This window comes from Lonchura striata, chromosome 5, assembly GCF_046129695.1.
Source record: "Lonchura striata isolate bLonStr1 chromosome 5, bLonStr1.mat, whole genome shotgun sequence".
Taxonomy (NCBI): Eukaryota; Metazoa; Chordata; class Aves; order Passeriformes; family Estrildidae; genus Lonchura; species Lonchura striata.
Genome location: NC_134607.1, coordinates 31,333,905 through 31,347,455, shown reverse-complemented (window position 1 = coordinate 31,347,455; position 13,551 = coordinate 31,333,905). Strand labels below are relative to the sequence as shown.

Sequence of the window (13,551 nt, the reverse complement as noted above, 5' to 3'; positions counted from 1 at the left end):
ACTTCTTAGGGTTGTGTCCAGATGGGTTTTAAGTATGTTCAGGTATGGAAACTGCAAAACTTCTCACTTTGATCTTTGTTTTGCTTTATCAGGAAACATTACTGGCAGCAAAGGGTGATTCAGAACCAGAATAAGCCTTCTTAGTAAATCTAATTCTCAAACACACTTCAGAAGACACACCAAACGAGTCAATACATTCCTTTCCCAAGGGCACAATTTGCCTGCTATATTCCTAACACAGACTGAGAATGATATCCTGTGATTGTCCTGGGAATGATCACATTTAGCAATTGACTTCCTGTTCATCATTGTACATGGCTTACTATGTTCATATCAACATACAAACATCTGCTTACTCAGATTTCTCCATCATATCTCACATTGCAGATAACATAGCACCAGGGAAAAAAGACAGTATGTGCTAGAAACTGAAAGATCTTGGCGTTTTTCCTATCCCTGTTAGATCTCCTCGGGTTCATGGAGAATATGCTTCCGGTTTTGCTTAGAATGATTTTGTGTTTTCTGAAAGAGTTTTGTCAAGTTACATAAATGGACTTAACTTATACAAGTACTTATTAAAAAGAAACTAATGGAGTGGTGAACACTGAACGCTGCTGGATTGGTCTGTATTTCACAAAATGGGATGGGACCTTGACTGGTTATAGACTTCGGATTTATTATCTGTCTGTATCATACAAGCAAAAAGCACGAGACACAGAGAAATAAACACCTATGCAAATCTAGATGAAAGACAAAATGTAGTTTATGCAAAGCCTTTTTCTACATATTCTTTGAACTAATAGTATAAAAGAAAAGGTGTCAAGTCATTATACTCTAATAAGAGAAGGAGACACGTGGGTTTAACAAAAAGACTTCTATGAACTTCAAACAATACACAATAATTCATTACATAAGATTGAAACTTTTTCTATCTTTGCAAAGCATATATCTAGGACTTTTCACATCTTGAACTATCAACAAGTTTTTGTTCTTTCTTGTTATTTATGATAAATTGAAATTTATTCACTTGGTTCTTATTTTCTTAGCTTCTTATGAGAAGGTATTGAAATTTCTTAGCTTTTCTCATCTTTATGTCTACTTTCTGGGTTTTTTTTGTACTTTCTAAAATCTTTTACCTTTTTATATTACAACAGAACACATCTTTATAAGTTTGGTTTTATTCCAAAATAAAACTCCCATCATCCCCCAAAGAAAACCCACATACCCAACCAAACAACTAAAACCAAGCCCAATGTTCTAAGGACAGATAAAATGGAGACTCAGTTACACAGTTACCAAATATATTTTAATATAATCTGAGATCCAGATAATAGCTGGGAAACTACACACACTCAATGACCTGGTTTTATATTAATTCTAAAAATCTTTTAAATAGTCTGATAAAAATGACAAACTATTTTAAATTTACTTCAATTAAAATTAATATTACAGCAAGTTATTAAGTCATATTTCAGCTTGAGATCAAACTTTAACCAGTGGAAACTGAAAAAGTATTTCTGTTTGATTGGATTGGTCATGTCATACTACAACACTTTTAAACACATGTATATATGCATAAAAGCATATGGAGCAGCAACCTGTGTCTAGAATCCTCCTCTGTTCCTCAAGGAACAAACTACAACTACATAATGCTGGTATCAAACTGCTCTTTTAAACAATAATCACACATTAAAAACACAGCATATTTTCCAATTGAGGCAGCAGGGACATAAAAAGTGCACTTCAGCCCACACCTGTTTTGCTTCTTGCATGGAGCTCTTTCCAGACTTTTAATTGACCTGCCCTGTTAGTAGGCTGCTCATTTTGTTCATTCAAAGCACCACCAGGACAGTGTGTGCATTTAGATGGCAGTTAAGAGGCTTATCTAAAGACAACTTTTCTTTTCAGATGCTGATTTCACTTAATTATGAATATTCAAAAAAGCAAAGGACACTCACATTATAAGACCAATTTAATGACAATGACAAATGCTTTTGGATAAACTTTTTTTAAAAGTTCTTACCTATGTTCTGCTTATGGAACAACCTTATGCAAATAAAACAGTGTCAAACTACTTCCCTACTGCCAAGAGCAATTTGCATATAAACAGGAAAAAGTTGATTTTAATTGACAATTTTTTTTTTTAAAAAACCAGTATATAATAAATTAGTATTTTCTCTATGTATAAACACAAACAAATATTGGAGAGGAGAGCTCAGAAGCCAAGAATACAAAATGCTGTGTCTACCATCTAAACTTGTGTGCTAAAAATCACACAAAAGTCAACTGAACTATAAGTTTTAGTGCAATATTTATTTTGCAAGACTTATCATCACTAAAAAATAATCTTCTAAACATTTATTGGATCCTTTTCTGAAAATGTTATATTTTATGTATTTTATATATTTTAATATCACTTTGAACTACAAAAAAGAGGTGCATAATAAGCAGCATTGCCAAAAGGTCTACAAGGTTCTAAATGTCAGACCAGAGATGCTGGGTGGCCAGCATGCTGTTTCCGTGGATTCCTTTGGGAGGCAGCCTTGCTTACTGTTAACAGCATAAAGCAAACGTGGATGCCATGGATAAAAATGTTACTGCATTTCTGTTTATAGAATGCCTGCAGACCGAGCTCTTTATATACATATACAGCTCTTTGCATTCAGATTCAGAAGAAATTGTAATCTAAATTAAACACCATAGCCATCACTAAAATCTACAAACCCAGATCCTTACTCGACTTTACAGCAGTTCTGTTTATGACACAGCAGTTCTGTTTATGACCTACCTTGTTTAGAGGAAGTTCATTTAAAAGTGAATTAAAGTGAATAAAAACATTTCTTGTAGTCATATACTACAGGAAATATACTAATACCCTATTTTCAGTCTGATGCAAATATGACTATTTAAAGAATACATATTAAGGCTAGAGAAAATTGAAATGCAGAAGTCATATATGTAGCTCCCTGTAGCTAGTTAACTAGAACAACTTTTCAGCACAGGAAATTCTCATAATTATTTCAAAACATATAGTGTGTTCACAATCACTCTGGAATTCAGTGAATTGACAACAGCATGTATCATTGCAGGTAAATAGTCATGTTTGTCCAAAAAGGCACACAAGAAGCTATCTTTATCTACAGGAGTCATCTGAAAAATTCACCTGTACTTATTTTTTTTGCCTATATTTATGGTTGATTGTATTCAGTGGTATTTCTTTGTCATCCTTTTTATTGCATCAACAGTCCAATTTTACTGAGTAAATAGTGCATGACTTTCTGCAAATGAGACAAAGTATATACATGGCATTTGGGCACCATCTTGGGCAGTAAGAGATACCAACTTAAATCCATTTAAGAGTTTGAAGAATTGAAGAGTGGGTCTTGAGTTTTTTCCCTTTTCAATGAGTAAAAAGACAGAAGTGGGGAGAATACAACTCATGTCAAAGGAATGTAGGTCTGAAAAAGATGAAGCTAGGTATTGCAGCCATGTAGTAACTCGTTTGATTTGTATGTTGAAAATGTGGCTCTGGCACTAGGAAAGCAAACTTCTTAGTCCAAACTACTATCATGAAAGACATGGCATGATACTGTGGGAGAAAGAGCTGAAAATATACAAATTCTACATCTGAAGATATGTAACACAGAGCAAATACTTTCAAACTATGGACTAGGACTCATACGTATGCTCAAGGATAATTGTTTTAGTTGCATTATCCATAAAATAGATGGCAATACAGAACTGATGGCATCAAGCCAGAAGAGGAATGCACTGATCACACTGAAAGAGAGAAATAAGGAAATCTCTGACCAGCTGCAGGCAGCTGGACCCCTGCTGACTGCTGACAGTTACTCACCTTGATGCTTACCACCTAAGCAAAATGCCCCAGATGGAGAAACTCATGTCACAGACCTACTCCTAAACTGCATAGCAAAGTCAGTGAACCCTGATGAGTTTCGGAAAACCGGCATAAGGCTAAAGAATGTGGAGCAACTGTATTCCAGACAGTTGTAGGCTGGGCCTCCTACAGGAATGAGAAAGCCTTATCAACTCCAGGTACACTGCCAAAGGAAGAGGGAAATCCAGCCAAAAGCAGTGAACACTGTTTTCTTTCCTTAACGGTAGGTTTTGCCATGTTCTTATGCCCCAGGTAATAAATAATCTGCTTCAGAGATGAGATTTCTGAAAATTCTTTTTGTTGCTGAAAAGCCATAGTCTTGCTCAGCAGGAAAGGGATGCCAATATATATAGAGGGGAAAAGTCTACTTACAGCATCAGCTGCAACATACTTTCAACATACCTTTAACTAAAGTTCTCTCCATAAAACATTTTAAATATTTGTCTTAGAAAATAAGATAAAGTGCTTATATCTTCAGTGTTCTCTGGATAGATGATCTAAAGTTTTTAATGAACTCTTGCAGCAATGTCCCTGACACCATGCTCCAGGATTTGCCAAAAATTTCCTGCAATATATTACCCACTTTCTCTAGCATGTAATACTTACTCAGAGCTTCCTTGTCTGAACATGTGCTGACAGATATAATTTTAAAATAAGAACATGTATTTCAAGGTTTTGCTAAATCTGCCCTTCTTGTTATTAAGGTTGTGTAAAACAGATTGCTCCTACATAAAACATAATTTCCAAGCTGCAACTGTCATTGCAAATGGTACACAACAACAGGCAAGAGTGTAACCTAACAATTCTGTAATAATTTACATTAAAAAAGACCACTCTAAGTTAGTGTTAAGTATAGAAAAGAAGATTGAAAAATAGTGCACTTTTTATTGTTTCTGACACCACAAACTAGCAAAATATCTAATCACACTTGGGAAGGTGTATGTGTTGGATATACTAAACACTTGCCAGCTCTACACTGCTACAAAAATGAATTAAAAAAATATTTGCATAACACGATCCTGAACTCAATAAAATATCATACATATTTGGATTATGCTTCTTTATGATATGACATGATTTCCACTAGTATTTAAATGCCTTTAAAAATCCCTGTCTATTTTAGGGAGAGTTCCTGCCAAATTTTATAATAGAGATAAAAATTATTCTGTGAAATACAATTAATCCTACATGTTGCAATCTGAAATCAGTAAATATTTCTGAAATTTAGTTGTCAGAATAACAGTCCTTTTTCTTTGATAACTCCACTAAGACAAGCAACTAGAAAGTGGTGTACAAGAATTATCTAATTTGAAACTTCTAAAGCTTGCATGACTGAAACTACTGCAACTTTGGACATAGCCAGCAGGACAAAAACACCCACAAGAGGTCAAATGGAATTTCTTAACAACTTCCTTTGAAATTATTAAAGATAAAAATGCTTCAGAAATATTAAAGAGCAAGTGGATAGGAAGTAAAAAACTGAGAGCAAGTATGAAGACATCCCATGTATCATATACTCAATTTATATTGTGATTCAACTCCTGAATTGAATAAAATGGGGAAGAATAATAAGTATTCTTATTATTCTTATGAGTATTATAAGCTAATCAAGAAAATATGCTTTATTAATATTAAAATACTTTTTCCCTTCATATTCAAAACATACCATTTCACTGGAACATTGATTTTTTTACACCAGGTAGCAAGAGAAAAATTCTGGAAGAGAACTTGTAAGTAATGAAATACTTCTGTCATTTTTCTTACGAATTCTTGCAGAAATTCTTACACTTATTTTGCTATCTGTAATTTACTTATGAATAGGTGTTAATTTATCAAAATGATTTCATGTCTGCTGAAAAACCCAGCAAAAAAATAGTTATCACTTATCTTTATTTTCTGGTAAAATGTTCTCTTAAAAATGATCTTGAGGAAAGAGGGCAAGGCATGAAACTTCGCCAAGTTCCTGTATTCAGAAGCAAGATGGCAGTATTGCTGAAGATCTGATGTTTAATTATGTTGTTGTTTTCTCTATCTAAGCATAATCAACATTACTGACCTACTAAATGAAGATTGCTCTGCAAACTGCAGAAGCTTATAAAACAGAAAATCTACTGACTTAAGAATTAAGGGTCTTTAACAGGACTACAAGTTTAACACTGCATTGTATCATTTAAAAATAATTCTAAAGCACAGAATACATTTTCTTGAGTGCATTATTTTCATTGTATTATCTATTATATTGCAGTGTCTGGAAAGTGCTTAATTTGAAGAATTTTTTCATGGCAATTTTTGGGTAATGAGCCTGTTTAACACATGCTGAAGTTCTGCATTCAAATAAAAGGTATGGGAAATACAGGGAAAGATAAAGAGCCACATGAAAGTAATTACAGCAGAACTGAATTGATGCATTCTCTGAAGTGATTTCTAAGCAGAAAACAGGCCACAAAAAGAGAGTGAAATACCAAACTGCACATTACCTTAAGTGATTCTGCCAGTTGTACATGATTATCATAGACCAGAATGTCCACCGCCAGATTTCTCAGCTGATGAAGAAGAACTTTTTCTCCTTCCAGTTCTTTTGCTTCCACAGGCACCTTCCATGTGGGGTAGGGACATTTAGTGCCATCCCAAACCTGCAATGCAACTTAACTATTTCAATGTGCTCAGAATACTTTAGATTCAGACTTTAAATAACTTATAAAATATTTTGTTTGATCAAAAATTATTAATAATAAGAGATCTTAGTTGCAGTATCAATCTAAAAGTCCTTAAAATACTTGAATTAGACCTTAGAGAATTTTTTAAACTTATTATTCCTTACAGAGTGCAAAATAACCTCTACAGAGAACATAATTAAGTCCTAAGACCCACAATTTGTTAATATTTAGATAAAAAAAAAGAAAAAGAACAGCTCTAGCAAAACCTCAGCTGCTTATCCAGCACAGAATGACACAATATTCTGAGCTGGAAGGGCCCCACAAAGATCAAGTTTAAGTCTTAAGTGAATGGTCCACCTGGGGATTGAACCCTCAGCCTTGGTGCTCTCAGCACCATGCTCTGACCAGCTGAGACAATCTCAGGGTCAGCTCTTACAACTATCAGAATTCATCATACGCAGAACTTAATATTTTAATCCTGCTATAAGGGTTTTAACCACTCCAGCTACAGTATGTGAATACTGAGTGCACTGCATATATTGACTTAATTATTGATGATCTCTTATAGCAGTATACACTGCTAGTTACACAGAACATATAATAAAAACATCAGTACTTAACCTATATCTATTAACAAGGATTTTAAAACTTGTTTGCCTAAAGCTAAATCCTTGATACACTCCAACCACTGAAATATCAGTAGTTATTTTTCAGCTATCAAAGTGTACTCAAAAGGTAAGTTTACTGACAGGCTTAATACTTGAAACCAAAATCTTACTTCTTAGCCCAAACACTTTTCTGTAAACTATGGTTGCTTGAGTTTCTGAAGATATACTCTTCTCAAGGACTCAAAAATAGTGGTTTGATATGCTGGCACAGTAAAACAAAAATCTAGTAGCATTTGGACTTCTGAAATGCTGCATTTTATAGGATTTCATACATATAGGTTCAACAGAAGAACCTATTTTCCAATTTTCAGTTTGTGATTCCAAGGTGATTTGTCCTATGAGTGAGGCATTGCAGAAGGCAAGAAAAAAAGGATACTGAAGTCTAATTTTTAAAGGATTTTTGCCTCTTATGCTTAACTGCTTTGGATCAAGAGACCCACAGGAAAAGATCTAAGAATCAGCAGAGCCATGTATAAATGTACTAAGAATAACTCATGGAATATGCATCCAGAACCAAGAGATAAAAGCAAAAACTGTTCATAGAGAAAATGACCCATGATATCAAATTATGTTGCCAAATAAGAGTATATTCTGAAGGACCCAGATAATGAGGTGGTATATGCTGCCACAGATTAAAAAAAGCCTGTTATTTTCTGATCCTGCACCATGAAATACTTAAAACCACCTTTGAAAGAGAGGTTGTCTATTGCTTGAATTATCACATCTTTCCCAGAACTCAGCTTGAAAACAGATTTAGGGCATATATACTACAAATATAGTCACTCTGACATAGTAAACAATCTTAAATTTGTGAATTTTTCCATTATTTTTCAACTGGCTTTACTTGGTACACACTGGTAATTCTTCTCTGGAAAGAAGATCTGACAAATGGATTAAAATAACCTGCATGCTTCCTGTTCAGATAAAAAGGATGGTGACTTAGTTTAAAAATGTCCTTTGCCAGAGGAAGTAACAGGGCTGGTTTAGAGGAATTTATAAGCTAGTAAAGTTTATTAAAAAAAAAAATCTTTCAAAAGTAGCTGGGTTTGGGTTTTTTCTAGCACAAATACGATAACAGATAAAACTGTCTACCTCAGGAGCTTGGAAAACTCTACACAAAACATGGAAACATTCTGGTTTCAAACTGTTCTAGTTTCAAAAATGAATACAGGAATAAAACCCAAAACAGGTTAAATTAATTCTAAATAAGAAACATCAGATTGTTCTATTACTAGTCATGAACAGATTGGAGCTAAAGAAATAACATTTGATCACAATGACTGGAAATCACTAAAATGGGAGAGAAAATATCTGTTTCTTTCTTCAGCAGAATATACTCATTGTATGACTTATCTTAATGCACACATTTAAATGACAGACAGAAAGGAAGAAAAGATTAATAATAAAACTGAGGCACAAATGACAGAATAATTTCTAGTGTGTATTCTTTAGTCTCCACCAATATGACTAACAAAATTCTCAGAAAATGGTAAACACTAACAGCTCAGTGATACCATCTTTATGCCATGTCCAACTCTGCTGCTGTGCAAATAGGAATTAATTTATTAAATGTAATTTAAAACTTATACTACAGGTGATACACAAAATTGCTGAAATTCATTTTAATTGTTTTTGAAGCACTCTACACTAGGTACCTGAGATCAATGCTTATAATAATAATAACTTTTCATAGTATAATCAACCATTTATTTAACTTCTATACTTGGAATAAAATAAATGTAAGAAATTATTATAAAATGGATAATCAAAATAATACAATAAAATAATATTTAATTATCACTCAATTATAGCTGGTATTGAATTGTTTTTTTTTAATTGAGCAAATCAAGAAAAAAAATCAGAAATCTGTCAACAAATTTTTAGAAAGATTTCTCTTCTATCACAACGAGTATTTAATATCAGAAATGGATTTTGCCACTGTTGAAAAATGGAGGAAATTAGCAACAAAATATTAATGTAGCAATTTTAAGCTTGTCCAATTTATTGTAATAGATCTTTAAGTATTTCATATTTTATGCTAAAAAACTGATCAACCATTATTTGACCTCAGGCTTCTACCTTCCTAAATCTACCCTATAATTTTCCCAAGTCATCACTTTACTATACAAAAGTGACAAAATTGACTTCAGGTCTTGCAAGACAGAAATGTGTATAAAGAAATAATAATTTAGGAAAGCACTTGTCTCTGTCCTTGCAAAAGGTCGTTCAATGCTGAAGATACACTTATTAATGAGCAACTTAAAGTCATGAAAATTTACTGGGTCTCATCTGACATCTATTTTGCAAGGCATAATTAAATGGAAATATTTGTAGCAGTTGCAGAATATGTTACAGCATGAACTTAAAGTTTGTTTCTCTGTAGTAACGTATTGCTCTGTATGACAAAAATCATTGATGCTGCAATGAAGGAATAATGACAAGTCCTATCTCTAAAGATACTGTAACAATACAGTTCAACACAGTAGAACCAATAAATAATTTTATGAAGTCACAAAGTGGAAAATTAGAGCTTGTACTCATGTTTTACCCATCAAGTACAAAAATAAATAAAGAAGAGTCTTGGAATACCAGACTGATACATCTGAACTAAAACTAGGAATATTATGGAGACCTCCTTTTCATTTAGTTAATGTTAAAGATCACCTTTAGAATCTGCTCTCCTGTTTTGTGGCACTTTGCATTTTCAGTAAGCATTGATGCCCAGAGTGCTTACATATAACTAAAAGAAGCTACCTGAAATCCATCCTGATAACTTAACCCATTCATTCTTTTTTAGGCAGTGCTACTTACTGCACTAGTCATATCCATTAAATCTAGAAAAATAAGCAGTAAATGCTGCTAACTAGAAAACAAAGATACAGTTTAAAACTAACAATATTTTTCAAGGTTAAAAATTTTGTGATATTTATCTACAAATCTTTGTGAAGTGATCTATATAATTCCATCTATATAAACCTTTCTAGAAAACCAAATCAGGTGATCAACTTCAAAGACAACCAGGATTCCTATTTTGTTTCATGAAAACAAAATAGCCAAGGATCACAGATTTGTTTACACTAAAAATATTTATCTACATAATACTATTTAAATTAATGTCTGTTTTATTGAAAAATATATCTCAATGTCTTAATAAACCTAAAAAATTATTTTTAAAAATGAAGTTTACCTTTAGAAGAAAAGAAGATCCATCCACTTTTGCTTTTCCTACCAGCTGGCAAGTGAGATCAAAGAACAGCATTGGCTGAACATCAGACAATTTTGTTGCTGATCCAGAGATGGAAATATTACTGGCTGCCCAAATACGTAATTCTTCTATTGTTTTCTGCTCTTCGTCCATGAAAGTGTACACTCTGCTAGAAGTTCGAGGAACTACTGGAGCTCCTATGGTTCCATCAAATGTTAAGGATGCAAATCCCCCACTGGTAATTCCCTGCATCTGTCCATTGTATTCCCTGATCTGTAATAAAATATGAATGAGAAAAAAATAAAGTTTGCACTGCATGGATAAACAAATATATTTCTGCTTTATCACGTGCGTGGAAAATGTACCAGTGATAATTTCTGTCTCTGGTTTCATTGGGAGTACAGAGTCAAAATAAAAACAAAATGGTAAAATTAATATTAATAAAAAATAAAATGTATAAGCAGAAATATAATCTTACATGAGAAATTTTTGAAGAGGCAGACTCATAATACCTCTAACACTTATACCTACAGCATCTTTGCAGAGTATTGTATTTGCACACATCAAAATATTTGTGTGGGGAACACATCAGGATTGCTCTTTTAAATGGGGAAACCTAGGCACAAGAGAAATTAATTTTTAATTAATTAAACAGCAGAGTTGTGGCAAAGTTATTATGGATTCCTGGTTTTGGCCCCTCACAATAGCCATTTCCTAATATTACTGAACTGAAAAAATGTATCAGTTCAAGGAAGTATTTTTTTTTCCATAAAGCAAGCAGTGATGAGCTTTCATTCCTTGGATTATGAATCCAGCTATCACAACTATTCAACGTCCATTGCCCTGCTCATGGCAGGTCTCCTGAATCCTGCTGATCTCACTATGCATCTGCTGCCATATAAAAAAAACAGTATTTAAAGTCTGAAGCATTCTTTCAAGGGTCTAGTCTAGTCTTACTGCTCCCTGCAATTATAGATTTACTCATATCAAAGCACTGCATGACTCATTATCCAGAAATCTGAAACAGTCTGTTTTGATGCATCCCTTTCTAATTAATGTGGGGTCACCAAGTAAGCAGTAACATGCATGAACATGGCATTTGTGAGACAGTCTAGTATGGGATTCCCAGCACTCAATTTCCAAATGGTTGAAAATCCCACTGATTTGAAAGTGCAGAACATGCAACGTGTGTCAGAAGTTCTAAACAGCAAAATACTGCCAATGATTTAGGCCTATAAACATGGTGAAATTTAAACAGCACACAAATCAGGCATTCACTGACCTTGGAAATTCATAAGCAAAGCAGTTCAATCTTGGTGACAGGAACTCCCTTAATCCCTGCTACTCTGACATAATGCATAAATGCATTAAGGGTCATGTCTAAGATAAACTTTGATTTACTTAAGCATTCTTCAAACCTGACCAATGGAGCACATTAATTCAGGATGAAGATTTTCTTCAGTGAAACACTGAAAAACTTCAATCTTTTAACCTTTACATTTAAATATTAAAAATACAAGAAAAGCCAAAGCACAAATAAGGAAAATACATGGTTTCATTATCAATCTGCCCCCCATTATCTACCATCTGAAAAAACATGTTCCCGTGAAAGATGTGGTCTAATATAAACACACAGATTTAGTGGCATTATATTCCATAGCTTCTCTAAACAGGTAACATCCAGAGGGGATGAAAACTCTCATCACTTTTACCTATTCATCCCGTATCAAAATATACTTCAAGAGTATTTTTTGTATCTTGTCTAACATGTGAAATATTTCTTGAAGTGTTTTAATTGCTCATTTACCTAATCATTTATTCCTTCACTAGTTCTTTAAAATTATCATTAAAAAAAATCTTGATTTCTTTCTTAGTTAAAATTCTGTCCTAGTCTTCTGTGAAGACTCTAAGCCTTTCACAAAACCAGAAAGAAAGTATTTTGTCTCCCTGGGCTTCCACCATCAGTTATTTTCCTCTTTTCTCAAATCTCCTCCTCTTTTCCCAAATCCTGTCATGTTTTGAGCATTCAGGAGACTGACATACTGCACTTCTGACATCTCCCAGTACCCTCATTTAGTGAATTTGAAATCAGCCTTGATGTTGGAAGACACAATTATAACATAATAATTTAAAAAAAAAAAAAAAATATCTAAGAAGGTAAATCTCAATTGTCATGATGACAAAATGACCAATGATCTTTAGCAAAACCAGATGTCCGCAGGCACAGGAAGGTGGAGCAGCCACTGAGTCCTCTCAAATATAAACAGAATTCAGCAATTTTATTTAGTGAACGACAGAAGAAACAAGAGAAGAAAATGCAGAATGGGTTATAGAGAAAAATATTTCATAGCTGGAAAATTCCTTATGTTAGACCCACAAAACATGATGGACAACAGAAATTCTCTGGGCTAGTCCTTTAAAAACAAATAATTGCTGAAGTCATGAGGGATCACTGGAGTGTCCAATGAACAAAATCTATGGACAAATGTTGTTTCATTATGGCAATCTTAAGCAGATCTCTAATCAATTTAAGCACTGTTGTATTTTCCAAACAATTCTGAAACTGAATTAAACCTATAAACGAGGTAATCTGGGACTTTTGCATATGACAACAATTTCCCCTTCAGTAGATTTTGTCTCATTTCTAGAGGATGTGGACATATTTTTTAAAAAATTGGTGGGGGAGGGTGAAGCAAGGGGTTAACAGGGAAACAGGGCAGACTTCTATCACTTTAAAAATACCTTGAGGATTTCAAATAATTTCAATAAATAATGGTTGCTAAATAAAAATAAATACCCTCTGGGACAAAAACAGAGCAGATAAAATGCATTTGGCTTATTCTAAGCAAGCAAGTAAATTCCAATACATATTGCAGGAGTCTTTGGCATAGCTTTTGTAAACTAAGGAACAACAGGTGAAATGTCACCTTAACAAACTGCATTGCCAATAAACTCTAGTGATTTCTATGGGGTACAACATGATCCTGAAAAGAAAAGAAGCTCATCTTGAAATATTTATAAATAGATTTACAGCAAAGTAAAATATATTCCTTTTTTTTTTTTTTTTTTTTACTGAAGATGATGTTATTCATTTCACTAAATGGAAAAGTGTGATAGCAAGTA

General features: G+C 33.4%; 1 protein-coding gene across 2 annotated transcripts in view; it reads right to left on the bottom strand.

The window, feature by feature from the left end:
• The window catches only part of POT1 (protection of telomeres 1), a 55,679-nt gene that overhangs the window by 16,681 nt on the left and 25,447 nt on the right, over positions 1-13,551 (bottom strand). For both annotated transcript variants that reach the window (XM_021553439.2, XM_077783429.1), the window contains 2 exons: positions 10,411-10,701; positions 6,376-6,531 (listed from right to left, as the gene is read on the bottom strand). In XM_021553439.2, coding sequence (XP_021409114.2) covers positions 6,376-6,531; positions 10,411-10,701 — 447 coding nt within the window. The remainder of the gene's footprint in view (positions 1-6,375; positions 6,532-10,410; positions 10,702-13,551) is intronic.